The sequence below is a fragment of the Sminthopsis crassicaudata genome, chromosome 2 (assembly GCF_048593235.1).
Source record: "Sminthopsis crassicaudata isolate SCR6 chromosome 2, ASM4859323v1, whole genome shotgun sequence".
NCBI lineage: Eukaryota > Metazoa > Chordata > Mammalia > Dasyuromorphia > Dasyuridae > Sminthopsis > Sminthopsis crassicaudata.
In genome coordinates, this window is record NC_133618.1 from 162,739,291 (window position 1) to 162,753,957 (window position 14,667).

Here is a 14,667-nt window from a genome sequence, read left to right on the forward strand (position 1 = left end):
GTGAGTGGTCAGAGAGAATACCTGAAGCCCAGTGGAGTGGGAAAAATATCTGATCAAGCTTAAAAGGAAAATGTTATTTTCTTTCCTAGAGACTTTTTGATAATAAGCTTGAAACTTGTTTTTTTTTTCAGTATTGGAGAGGGGTAGGAATTGAAGGTAATTGAAAAACAAAAGGTATTAATTTTAAAAATTTAAATAAAGTTTGAAAAAAAATTATCTTATTTAGGTGCAACCCTCTCTAAAGAGTATCACAGATGACAGTGAGATCTCTTAGTCTTGAGAGTTCAAGAATTTCAAAGGCATCACTCACTTTTCACCTATCTTCCAAAAGATAGGAAATAGCTACTATACTTTTCTTTCACTAAGATCACCATTTTCCACCACCATGAAAAAGCTGTTTACTCATTTCTTCTCTCAAATACATCTTTAGTTTTTTAATGATATTTCAAAACTTTCCTTGGTCATTACAAAATAAATGTGATTAGGAAAACACAATATGTGGCCATAGCAAAAATTGCAATAAAGAACAAACAGATAAAAGGGGGTGGGGAGGCATAACATTACATACTGAATACAAATACATTTTAATTGTACAAAATGTCTCTTGCATGTTGCAATATTGCAAATATGCAGGTTACAATGGAGAATCTGAGTTTTTTAAAAAAAAGTTTACACAAAATGTTTTACTTTCACTATTGCCCTCAGAAAACTTCAAAATTTCTGAATTCAATCTTTTGGAAAACAAAGAATTGAAGCTATAAATAAAACCAAGCCATTTAAAGAATGTCCATAAAACTATTTCTTGGCATATGTAATCTTCATGGCATGGGATGGTGTGATCTTAAATCCTTGTAAGGCATCTCTGGCAGCACCAGCCTGTCCATCATTTTCAAATTCCACAAAAGCAATATCGTGTCTCCCAGGTACCAACCGTACTTCTTTGAAACCAGGAAACCTTTAATTAAAAAGAATGGAGCAAAGAGAAAATAAGTTAATATATCTGATACCAATTATGAAAGAAATTAATTAGCAACCTTTTCTCCGCACACAATGATAAAGAGTTCTGTGTATCTGACCCGAAACACACTACTCGAAACCAAAAATAAGCTGTAAAATCAAGTTTTATAAAAAGCTATCTATCCATTTATCTCTACACAAAAATGTGTATATATCTGCAAACACATAGAAATATATGCACATATATATATTAAATTTAATCAAAGCTTTGTCTCATGTTTTCTCATGTTCAAGTGATAATCCTAGACCAAATCAGCAAACCAGCAAAAAACTGTTCTGTAATGAACAGATAGATTAAAATCAGGAAATTATAATTTGTTCTATCAGGGGGCTTTCATTAGAAGCAAAGACTCCTTCATTTAAAAAAAAAAAAAAAAACACAACAACAAAACAAACTTACTGATTAAACAGCATAGATAACATCATTTCATTAGTCTCCTCTGGCAAGTTATTTAAGAATAAAATATAATTCGGTGGGTAGTCAGGCACCTAGAAAAATACAAAATAAATTTAGGTCACCAGGCAGAGAACTAATTGTAATCTTTGTTTTACCTGAAATCAACAACTTCAGAAATTTCTAATACTATAAGTGCCATTAGAATTCAGAGAAGAAAATATGTACTATATAAATAGTTCAGATATTCACATTTTTACTGATGGAAAGGGCATCAGATTTTGTTGCACAGAAAATTGTGCCAAAGCCTTCCTCATTAACAAAGAGAAAAAAACCTTTTCTTCTCAATATAATCAAAATAATTATCAAAGAAAAAGAGAGTTTTCAAGAGAATATGGGCAGCTTTTTTAATCATTATATATTTGGAGGGGAGGGCAGAGGTGAGGGAAAAAGGACAAAAAAGAATTCCCTCTACTAGAGAGAATTCTCTAGAATATATGGTTATATAATATATTAGTAATATTTTAGTATCCAAAGAAGATTAAAGAATTAGAAAGGACCCTATAACTTAGCTAATTCAAATTCTGTCTGAACAAGACCACTGTTTACAGCATTTCTCTATCTTTTGCTTAGAAATCTTTAATGGTAGGAAATGTACTCTTTCCCAAAGCAACCCCTTTCTATGAGGATTAATAATTATGACAACTTTTTCCTTATACTGTGTCTAAATATGTCTCTGTGCAATGTTCATCCATTGCTCTTAGTTCACAGCCTAGCAATAAAACATAAGTAATAAGGTTCTAATTTATACCAGGCACCTTGCTAAGTTCTATGAATACCAAAAAACAACAAAAGACAATCCATATATTCAAGTAACTCAAAATTTATGGGAGAAACAACATGTAAATAAAGACAAACAAACAAGCTATTTCAAGGACAAATAGGAAATAATGAATAGGGAGAAGGCATTGGAATTAAAAGGACTTGGGAGGAGACGATTCTGGGAAGATGGTAGAGTAGATGAGAAAACTTTCTGATCTTTAAATTTTCTCCACTATCCTCACTCTATTTAGTCCATCCTTCCCCACTCTTCTGCTTTTACTTCTACCTAACTTTGCCCTCCTATTCCTCAATCTACCCAACCTTCCAAGAGCCTCTCACTTGCCCTCCTTGCCCCATTCCCTAACTTTTTTTCTATCTGAATTTAGAAGACTTTATATTCTTCTTAGATGTATGTTGTTCCCTCTTTAACCATTCCCAATGAAAGTAAGTTTCCAACACGACCTGCCCTCCCACATTACTAGCTTCTACATTTATCTTTCTTATTAGGCCTCATATCTATGAAATAATCTTTTAGCTCTCTCTCCCTACAGTTTTATTTTTTTGAAATCATCCCATCATACTCACCTCAACCCAAGTCTTTTTTTCAAGCTCCCCAAATAATTATGACAGTTATGAGTACTGATAATGCAACTGAGTCAATATAGCTATGGTATAGGAAATGATAAGATGATCCAGAAATTGATTCAGATTGATTTGGGAAAACATAGAAAGATCTGGACTTGTGAAGGAGGATGCTATCTATCTTCAGAGAAACAGATGACAAGTGGAAATAATTATAATATGGTCTTACTTATATGTGTATGAGTGCATTATGTGTTTATAGATACCTATAAGTCTATATCTAGAGCAATGATATCAAACTGAAATAGAAATGCAGGCCCTTAAACTGTACACAATATGTACACACACACACACACACACATATATATATCTGAGTTTAACTGTAACCTTCTTAAAGCAGAGAGAGAAGAGAAGGGAAGGTAAAGAAATAAAGTAAAAAGTGCACTCTTAGAAGACAACAAAACAAAACTAACAAGGAGGCAAGGAAAAAGCTGGACAGTTTTGAAAACAATGTATTTTCTTGAAATGGAAAGTTACTGTTTTATACTGAATCCTCTCCCATGTTCTGCTGTATACATGGCAATATTTATTATTCCCCCTCATTTTGTATTTAAGCTTAAAATATATTTTTAAAATTACCAAAAAGGGAGGAAAGGGAGATTGGGGAAGGCTTCCTGTAAAAGATGGGATTTTAGGTGGGACTTAAAAGGAAATCAGAGGTTAGTGGTTGGAGCAGAGGGAGAAGAGTACTTCAGGTATAGGAGACAGCCAAAGAACATGCCCAAAGCCTAGTTGATGTTATGCTTTTTTTAAATGGAAACATCAGGACTACAGTGTCACAGGATTGAAGAGTACTTGGCTGAGAATAAAGTGTAAGAAGACTGAAAATGTGAGGAGGGCAAAGATGAGGAGAAGATTATATGAGTATTAAACAGAGGATTTTCTATTTGATCCTGGAGGTGATTGGGAGCCACTGGAGCTTACTTGGGTGGGAAATAAGAGAGTGTGGGTTATGACATGGTCAAACTTGTGTTTAGGAAAATCTACTACCTGGTACCAAGCATGACAAGTCTGATCACAATTCTATATTATAACCCTTCAAATGAAAACAATTATCATACCCCTGTTTACATTCATCAAAGAAAATTATTAGGGATTACTTATATGAAAAAGCTACCAGTTTCAGATTCCATTTCATTTAAAAAAAAATGAGTGCCTATTGAATATAAAGTACCACAGGGAAATATAAAGTTTATGTCAATAACTACACTTATTTAGATAACACTTTCCATACATCATCTCAGTTATCTTTCACATCTCTATGAGAAAAATAGGTTAGATATCATCCTTATTTTCAATAGATGAAACTGAAGGTGTTATTTATTAAAGTTCATAAAATTTTTAAGGTGATGGTGAACCAAGACTCAAATCCTGGACTTTAAACTATAAGACTAATATACTATCCACTATGCCACTATCTAATCAATAATCCTTATATGCAACTCAGAGATGAAGAAGGTTCAAATCAGAGAAGCTGAGTTCAAAGATCACCTCTGAAACCTTGCTATCTTTTTGATCCTGGGCAAATCATCCTCAGGGGGCCTCAGTTTTCTTATTTGTAAAATAAAGGTAAAAAACAACTTAAGTTCCATCTAAATATAGATCAAAGGCATCAAACACAGAGTGCCATGGAACCAGATTACATTTTAATTTAAATTTTATTTAACAAAATATATACCAGGACCCAGATAATGTTAATATGTGGTCTTCTTAGTCAATATAAAGCCCAGAAAGATACTGTATGGTATGTAATGGTCCCCATTTTTATTTGCATTTGATATCACTGCTCTTTGCATACTTAGGATTTATCTCTAAAAAGTGCTTATAATGTAACATTCCTAATATTGACATTGACTTGAACTGTGAGCTAAGATAACATTAACTCTACAGTTTGATTTTCTTCCCCTTGAAAAGGAAAAGTGTCCTACTGCCTTTTAGAAATGTCTTTGCTCTAAAAAATTTTTGTCACATATGACATAGTATCTTCTATCTTCTTAGAATTTATCTTTGCAGTTTTTCTTTTTCTTTTTTTTTTAATAAAAGGATTCTATAAAGAAAAAATTACCTGAGGATTTGGAGTTGAATTTCCTTGGGTGTTAGCTGAATTTGGTGTGGCCTAAAAAGAGAACATAAAACAAGATTACAATTTCTCATCATCACAAACAGCAGGAGTTCAAATTTATAATTACTTAAATACGATAACAGCTTTAAGAAGCTATTATATTTTGTGTTCCATTAAGAATATAACTTTTGATGCCAGATCTAAAACACATAAGGATAATTTCTTTTTTCTAATGAACATAAAAGGATGATCCCTATTTTAAAAAGTCTCATCCTGATCTTTACAAATATTACATAAAATGATGTTTCTAAAGTTTTAAACTTCCCAATCAAAAGTTTCAATTTTATTTTTATTAGAAGGACAACCTTGTCATAAAAGAAAAGGTAAGACATTTTCAGAAACAGCCACCTGGATGTGACCAAGGAAAAAACCTGCATCCAATGAAATTTGGTCTTAAAATTTTCAATAGCTGTTTTCAGATAATCTTAAGTGCTGCTGCATAAACTACCTTAAATCTTCCACTAAAGTAATGAAACATTCACAGAAATGGGTCTTGATAAAGTATTTCTTATTAACAGTAAAAAGACCAGAACTTAAGAATACTTCAAAGGATAAAGCTGCTTAACACAGCGCATTTTTTTAAATTTAGAAAATAAAAGAAAGGCTAAAAAATCTGTTTTTTATGTGAATATGCTTCTGGTCTCTCTAGTATTAAAAATGTCAATGATTTCTTTATATAAATCATAATATAATGGGAATCATAAGAGTTGAGACTTCAGCCACTCAGCTTGTAAGATGGCAATATACACTTAAAATCGATGAAATGAAATGTTATGTAAATAATTTAGCTGACACATTTTTAAGGTCAATACCTATGCAGTTAATTAGCATACCTATTTTTGAGTCTTTTACTTGCTATGACACAAGTTTTATTGAATTTTCAGAATTCCAATACTTGGAACATTAACAATAAATCTTTTTTAAAATGACTCTTCATAGACACAATAATATATAAATCCTCTGAGGCAAAAATGCTAACCAAAAAAAAAAAAAAAAACCCTGCAAATTTTACATGAAAAATGATTACCATTACAAAGTTTTAAATGCATTTTTCTCAGCTTACCTGGCCAGGTTTTTTGTTTGCAGCATTAGCAGTTTGCTCCAAAGATTTAGCCTTTTTCTTTTCTTTTTTCTTTTCCTTATCAGCAAAAGTTCCACGCATTTTAGAGATTACATCGGAATCTGTTTTTGCATATTGAATTCGCTGTTTTAATTTTTAAAAAAAGATTGAGTTTATTTTAAATGTCATAAATATTTCAGGCTTCTTTGCTAAAATAAAATATCACATGCTTATTTAATCAGTACATTTTTTAAGAAAACCTATATTACAATTAGAAAATTTTTTCTTGCTAGACAATGTGAAATTTCATTGCTGTTCACAATTTAAAATATATGTTTTAGGCTTATATCAAATGAAGTTACAGTACAAATATATTTCAAAATAAAACTATAGAATAACCAATCAAATATTTGTTAAATGCCAACAAAACAATCTTGGATTACCTATATAACTCTTCTTTATGCGTAAATAGTTCCTAATGGTCTTTTTAGACAACACAACATAGAAAATCATAAAAAATTAGAATTGCATTTTTGCTTTACGCCTTTAATTCACATAAACAAGTTATGTTTGCTCACAGACATCTTTAGGCATTTAAGTATAGTTTACTAAAATAAAACTCATTATCTTTTCCCCAAATTCTCCACATATCCTTATTACTAAAGAGGGCACCACCACCAAACTCCATTGCTAAATCTTATTTCTACTTTCACATCTCCAATACTAGTCTTGTATTCTACAATACATCCATAAACACTAGTTCCAGTATCCATTATAGCTCAGACTAGTTTTTCATTCCTCTCTCTGTCTTAAGTTTCACTGTCTCATCCCTCTGTTTTCTATTCAACAGCCAAGATGATTTTTATAAAGCATAGGTTCATTATCACTCTACTTAAACAGCTTCAGTGGTTCCCTATTATTCTCGGGGTCAAATATAAACTTCTCTTTCTGGCATTAAAGTTCTTTATATTCTGGCCCCTTCTTAAGCCAATAACTCCCTCCACTTTCTATGATACAGTGATATTGACCTAATTAAAGTTCCTGGAAAACAACATGCCATGTCCACACACTCTAAAATGCCGTCACCTCTCCAAGGATTGTCAGCTTCTTCCAGGCCTTAATTCAAAAGACATTGGGATAAGAAAATTTTCCTTGACCTACAGCTGCTAAAGTCTTCCCTTTCTGGATTACTTTTAGTTTATTCTGTATACATCTTGTATGTACCTATGTATTTGTATACTATTTTTTTTCTATTACAATGGATGCTCCTTGAGAGCAAGGATTATTTTTTTGCCTTTTTGTTTGTTTCCCCAGTAAACAATTAAATGTTTTCTATTTGTTGAAATTAATCTAATTATTTAAGTGTACAGAGAAAACAGGTGCCTACTTATTACTGGATTGTTTCATAACTCTTTGTGATCTGATTTTGGGGTTTTCTTGGCAGAGATACTGGAGTGATTTCCATCTCCAGCTCATTTTACAGAGAAGAAAACTAAGATGGACATGATTAAGTGAATTGCTCATGATCACACAGCTAGTAAATGTTTGAAGGCTGCATTTGAATTCATGAAGATATTCACTATACTACTCCCCCCAGATTCCTACTCATGTATTTACAAACTATTTTTCCCATTCAAAGTGGCAAAGTATTTCTAGTTAATAGCTATCTTTTTTGCCTATGAAACACTACCTGCCTTTTTAAAAGCCAAGAATTTTATTCTGGTCTGAGAAGTTGATGAGAAATTTAAAAGTTAAGGCATTGCTATGAAAATGGAGTAGAAAGCAAAGATGAAGTCTCATACAATAGAAATTTTCTTTTTTCACATCAATGTAATCTTTTTGGTGGGACAATTGAGCAAGAAGAACTTAGTAAAAGTCTGAGAAAGAATCATTGAACTTTGTCATTAGAGATTCTTTTAGGCTACAATCTGATTCTATGTCCCTAAATTTCTTTGATGTGAGTTTTCTATATATTTATACTTCATTCTCCTCTGCAAGTATCTAATAATAATAATAACAATACTAATATTTACATAATGTATACTATGTGCCAGCACTGTGCTACAAATATAATTTCATTTCATCTTCACAACAACCTTGGAAGGTAGGAATCTGAGGCAAACAGAGGTTAAATGATTTACTTGTCCAGAGCTACTTTGTGTCTGAGGCCACATTTGAACTAAAGACTTCCTAACTCCAAGACTAATTTTCTATTCACTATATCACCTAACTGATATTTATCCTTACTTCCAGAACAGTGTGATTAAGTATCCTTGGAACTATTATTATTAATTGTTCATATTAGTTAAATTTAGATTTATGCAATATAATTATATAGATTAGATTTATATAATAGTTTATTTTAGAAGAATGTAAGACAGATAAAATAGCCTTCTGTTCCTCCTCATATAAGAAAGCTTATTGACACAGAGAAGCATAAAATATTAGATCTACAGGGAATCTCAAATCATTTAGCTCTGTCTTCAGTGAGAGACCCATCCAAGATCATGGAACTAGTTAAGGAAAGTTATTCTATAAAAGGCATGGGTGATGGGAGGCTCAGCTGAAAGACCTAGGAATCTTTAGCCTAGAGAAGTGAGATAGGTTAAGGATAATGGGGAGGGCCTGGATACTTATTTTCCTTGGCATAAGAAGGCAGCATTGGGAATAAGAGATAGAAGTTGTTAAAAGGCAAGTCAAACAGCCTAACAATGAAGAGATTTTAAAAAGTAGATTGGGCTGATTCAGGAGACAGTGGTGTTCTCACCACAGGGGGAAAAATAGGGTTATGTTGTAGAAGAAATTTCTGTTTAACTATGATTTGGACTTGGTGGCTTCTGAGACCCCTCCTCATTCTGAGATTCTAGGGTAAGCATAATACAGGTCAGGTAATAAGCAATGAAGGAAAGAAAGCAAAGAACTAAAGAGCTCTGGGAAAATATGAAAAAAGGAAAAGCAAGATGGCCAAGAGAAGCTACCCATGAAGTGTAGTGAAAAAACAGTCTTAGAGTTTGACATTTAAATTAACAAGTAGCATAATTAACATACTTGGTTCACTCAATTTCCAGGAAACCCATCCATGGGATAGTTTTGGTAGAAATGAATCTGAATCATTATCCATTCTATCAGCCACAGAACATACTTGGAGCTGGGCTGTTAGAGATCTTTAAGTCTAACCCGATGATTTTACAGATGAGAAAATGCAGAGACGAACGAGGAGCTTCATTGACTTGCCCAAGATTACCCAGGCAGATAGAACTGGTATATGAATTCTGGGCCCCTGCCATTAGAGCAAGCACAGCTGTTTCAGCTTGCTCCCTTTCTCTCACTTACCCACACACCCATCATGGTCTAAGCTTAACATCTCCCTCAGGATGATTTCCCTTCCTCAGGATTTTATCCCTTCTTGCCCAGATGACTGTCACAGCCTCCCTTCTGTCTTTGGCTGCTATTATTTCCCCCCTCGACAAGTTTGTCTTGATTTTCCTAATTGTTCCCTTACATACACTCTATGGTCTAGTGTTTCTGCTCCCCTTGTTGCTTCCTAACAGCCATGATGCTCCCTCTCTTATGTCTATGCCTCTGCAATTTCTCTTCGATGTGTCCAAAATTTTTTTCCATTTAACTTCTCAGAACCCACAATTCCTACAAAATTCAGCTTAAGTAATACTTCCTACAGACCTTTCCCTTTCTCCAAGCTGCAAATGATTCTCCTCTAAGATTACCTTGCATCTGCTCTGATAAAACTCATATTTAACAACTGATGGACTGCTGTCCGGATCATTAGAACAGCAGTTTCTGGAGAACAAAGCCAGAATGCCACTTTTTCTTTGCCTTGGCAGAGGCTGGCACCTAGAAACACTTAATACTTGCTGACTGATTTTGCGCAAGCTAAAGACACTTGCTTCCTAAAGCTATACTACTACCATCCCTGATCTTGGGACTTCCAAGCACAAGGGCAGGACTCCCTTTGACACCAGCCCTATAGTTCTGGCAAGTGACCTCCCACTTTCTAGGCCTTAGTCTTCTTCTCTGACAAACCAGCAGGTTTGTTTAGATAAGAGGCTCTTAATTTGAGGTCCCTGAACATGTTTTTAAAAGATTTTAGGGGATCTTTAGTTAAAAATCTTATGATCCTATGATTTCCTCACCCATAAGGAAATCACTGGCAGGTGACTACTCAAAACTTTACTAAGATGACTCTGACTCAGAGACACAAGAGCCCAGTGGGAAGACCCTCACACAATTTTATTAGAAAAGAAGACTTTGGGCATTATCTTATTCTCTTTGAAAAGGAATAATTTATCTAGTTGTAAAGTTGCTTTATAAAATATATTAACTTGTGCTCTTAAAGCAACGTGAAAAGCTCCATCATTTCCCTTATTTATTGAACTTTACTAAAATTTACTCAGTTGAGAAAAACAGTAGCTATTAGTGACTATTTTCTTCAAAGAAAATTAAACGACAAACTAGCATTCAAAATTATGTCTCAAACATAAAAGTTTCATTCTCAGATAAAGATAAACTTTAGTATATGTAAACCTATAATAACAATTTTAAGATCATAGAATATCCAGAACTGAAAGAGACCTTAGAGACCAGTCTTTTAATTCCAACTCTCCTTCTGAAAATGAGGAATTAAGACAACAAAGAAAAGTGCCTTGCCCAATCATACAACTAATACATGGGTGTGGAGGCATTTATTCCCACATCTAACAATATCCAGATCTAGCACTCTTTCTCTAGTACATTGTGCTGCCCCTTCATAGAGAAAATGAAAAATAAAAATAAAAATAAACAGAAAATGTAGAACACTGACTTAAAAAAAAACTCACCATTGGTTTACCATAAAATGGAAAGCCTTGTAACTGTCTCAAAGCATTTGTAGATGAGCCAAGTTCTTTAAAGATAACAAATGCTTGCCCTCTCATCTTCATAGTCTTTAAAGCCACAATATCCACTACATGGCCAAACTGAGAAAAGAGTGCATACAACGATCTCTTCAGTTCTATGCAAAATGAAGAGAGAAACAAGTTAACCATAAATGAAAACAGCATGCTGCAAAAAGCTAACACCATTACATCTTCCTCATGCTATCCCACCCTTTATTCCAGGTAAAGAAAGAATTTAAGTGATGAGGGTTTAATTTTGCTTTTGAGCTTTTGCTCATTTTTTGGCTTCAAGGCCAATTAATACTTTCCCACTGAGAAAAGAGCCATTATAACCAACTAGACAACATAAAGATTTTGTAACAAAGAAGAAATGTGGTCTCTCCACTTATAATCTTCAAATAGCATCAGCAGGAGGTTTGTTCCAAATTGTTTAAATTAGGTTTGATGTACTTCGTGCCTCTTTTTACAGAAGTCGAGTTCTATGGATGTGCAGCTAGCACAGTGTCATACATGACTGAGGTGTTGTTTGGCTGTTTTTCCCCTCTCTTCTTTTACCATCTTAGTTACTTAAATGGATAATCATATAATCATAAATGAAAGTAATATTAAAACAGACGTGTGATCTAAACTAATAGTTTAACCATAGGAATAAGCAATTAGAGTAAAGGAGGGGAAAGCTACTTACAGAAAACTTTTGCATCATTTGTCTACGTCTAAATCAGTGCTATTTAAAATATATGATTATATAGAAAGACTGAAACAACACAGCTAATTTAACTGATATATTCATTCTTTTTAAGGACTAACAAGAACAAAATATTAAATAAATTTAGTTAACGTAAATTCTAGGGCAGAAACAAAACACTTTTTAAAGTGAGGTCATTTCACTTGGCACATATGAACGAATAAACACTTTATTCAACAGTTTATTTTTGGTAATCAATTTCACTATTAACTGACCAATTTCACTATTAACTGCTGGGAGCCAAACAGCTATGCAGAAGCTTACCTTCTTTTTTGATTTTATCATTCATATTGTTGATATAAATTGTGTGATTTGGTCTGATATCCATGTTTTGGATTAAATTTCAGAGAAGCCTAGAAAGACAATAAATTCATTTTTTTAAAAATTCTGTTATCGGCTGTTTAAAGTGCTGAGGCACTTGTCTATCCTTCTTTCTAATGCGCTGCTCTGCTCAATGAATCAACCAGAATTTACTAAGTTTCTATTAGGAATTAGACCACGGGGCAAGGAATGTGCTGGGGTGAGTGGTTGTCACCCGGTTCCCAGGAGGGCCCAAATGACGTCACGGTTGTGTCACGGTGGAATGCTTTACTACCCGTCCGGCACAAATAATCATGGGACCAGCGGACTCTCTGGGTGACTCGCTTCCCTTAGAGCTACTTTAGCTCTGCATTATTCCTACAGCGCGGCGCCTTCTTGGATGCCGGTATCCCCCATAAACCGAAATCAATTCAAAAACGTTCTACAGAGAGACCACAGACAAGCTGAAAACGTTAATGTGCTCCCGCACTGGCCCTCTCAGAGATTCACGGCGTCCCCCGTCAGGCCGTGGGCGGGAGCTCTCCTCCGCCTCTTTCGGTCCTCGGGACGGGCTTAGCGCAGAACCGGCCAAAGAGGGGGCCCTAAAGCTCAAGAGCGGCCGGACCAAACGGAGGGCGCCCACGGGAGGAGGCCCCCGTCCTGCCCCAAGGCCAGGGTCCTCCGTCCCCGCGCGCGCAGCGCCCGCAGGCTCTCCTCCTCGGACCCCACGCTGGTGAGTCCGGGAGGTAAGTGACAGGACAGCACCCCGGGGAAGCAGCGACAGCCCCGGGAGCGGGAGAGAAAGGACAAAAGGAAGGGGCGTCCTCGCCACAGCAGTCCCAAGTCCTACCTAGAAGGCTTCGGTTGCCTCTCGCAATGCTCACTCCGCGCCGAAACACCGGAAGAGAAATGAGAATTACCGGAAATGGAATACATGGAGAGACAGGAAACTCAATCGAGCGCCGATGCTGAGCGCGTGCAAAGATCGAGCGCCTACTGTGCCGATTTCCCGCTAGCCTGTGGATCTACCGAGGCACGTGGCGCTTCCCGTCGTGGTGGGAGAGCTGCGTTCCAGTAGATTAATGGGTTGGGGTGCAGGGAGTTGGGAATGATGGCAGAGAAAAGGGCAGCTGGGATAGAGCGCCTGGTAACTCCCAGAGGTCAAATGTGGCCGCAGACACCTGTGTGACCTTGGACAAGTCGCGTCGTCCTGTTTGCCTCAGTTTCCTCATTTGTAAAATGGGCCAGAGAAGGAAATGACGAATCACTTCAGTAGCTTTTCCAGAAAACCCCAAGTGGGGTCCCGAAGTGCTGGACCGAAAAACTGAGAGATAAAAGGCCAGCTGGAGCCCTGCAGTCCCCCCTCTCCCTTTTCTACACATACAAATTCTCTCCATCCTTCCAGGCCGCGCTGCAACCTATCGGGTCCAAAAGCACCTTCCTCTTCCTAAAACCCTCTAATCAGTGATCATCCCATGCCCTTCCCCTCCCCCTCCCCATATTTACCTCGTATGCAAAAGCCCCTCCCCCCACTACTGATTAGACTGTGACCTCCAAAGCCAGAGCCGTGCCTTTGCTTTCTCTGTATTCACAGCAAATAGCAAAGAACTTGTTTATTTGTTATCATCGCTCTCCAGTAGATTGTAAGCTTTTTGAAAGCGGAGATGAACGTTTACCCTTTTTTACCCCACACTAAGCACTGTTTATGGCACACAGGAGGCGCCCAATAAATGTTTACTGACCAGTACAGACTATGCAGTCAGGGACCGCCTCAGAGGGACACACCTCCTGGGGTTAGGGTCGCTCCTGTTTGTGTTTTCCCGGAGTTCCCCGGAGAGACGTGGGTCTTTTATACACTTTCTGAATCATTGATGAATGCCTTTTAATACTTTGCATTTTGTTTTTTGTATTCTGCATTTAGTATTATTAGCCGATCAACAAATAACCATTTGTTCAATATTACTGATTGCCAGGAACCACACTAAACACAGAGGATATATAAGAAAAGCAAAAGATATTTCCTACCTTCAAGGAGTTTACAATCCCACTGGAGAAACAACATGCAAACAAAGCAAGAGAAAACAGGAAAAACAGAGAAAAGGCACTTGGATTAAGAGGGGTTGGGAAAACAGGACTTTTGTTGGATAATAAAGGAAGGATGGACTTCATTCACAGTTTAGGAACAACACTAATAGAGGCAGCTCCATGATTACAGTGGTCCTCAAACTTTTTAAATAGGGGCCAGTTCACCGTCCCTCAGGCTGTGGGAGGGCCGGACTAGAGTAAAAACAAAACCTCACACTTTGTCTCCGCCCCCAGCCCATTTGCCATAACCCGGCTGGCCGCATAATCCTCCTCAGCAGCAGCCTCTGGCCCACGGGCTGTAGTTTGAGAAGCCCTGATTCAGGGTAGAAGATCCGGGTAAGATCCTGACATGGAGTGGGGAAGACCTGCTTCAAACACTTGCCACCAGGGAGAGAGTCCTGGGTAAAAGCCTTGAAGTTGAAAAGTCCGGGTTTCTTACTCTGGCCATTATTCAGACTCAATGGAGATAATAAGAGCGCTGATATCACAGGGTAATTTTAAGGCTCAAATGGGATAACATGTGCAAATTGCTTTTAAAACTACATAAAACTTAGCCAGTGTAGTATATAGAATTTGGGGAATCTTTTC

General features: G+C 36.3%; 1 protein-coding gene across 1 annotated transcript; it reads right to left on the reverse strand.

Moving 5' to 3' along the window:
* Positions 1 to 405: 405 nt before the first annotated feature.
* SNRPB2 (small nuclear ribonucleoprotein polypeptide B2) lies at positions 406 to 12,938 on the reverse strand. The gene is made up of 7 exons (XM_074287813.1): positions 12,845 to 12,938; positions 11,959 to 12,047; positions 10,893 to 11,065; positions 6,061 to 6,201; positions 4,941 to 4,991; positions 1,418 to 1,506; positions 406 to 955 (listed from the first exon to the last, which is right to left on the reverse strand). Exons 2-7 carry the CDS (start codon positions 12,020 to 12,022, stop codon positions 796 to 798), a joined length of 678 nt encoding a protein of 225 aa, XP_074143914.1. The 5' UTR covers positions 12,023 to 12,047; positions 12,845 to 12,938; the 3' UTR covers positions 406 to 795.
* Between the last annotated feature and the right edge of the window lie 1,729 nt (positions 12,939 to 14,667).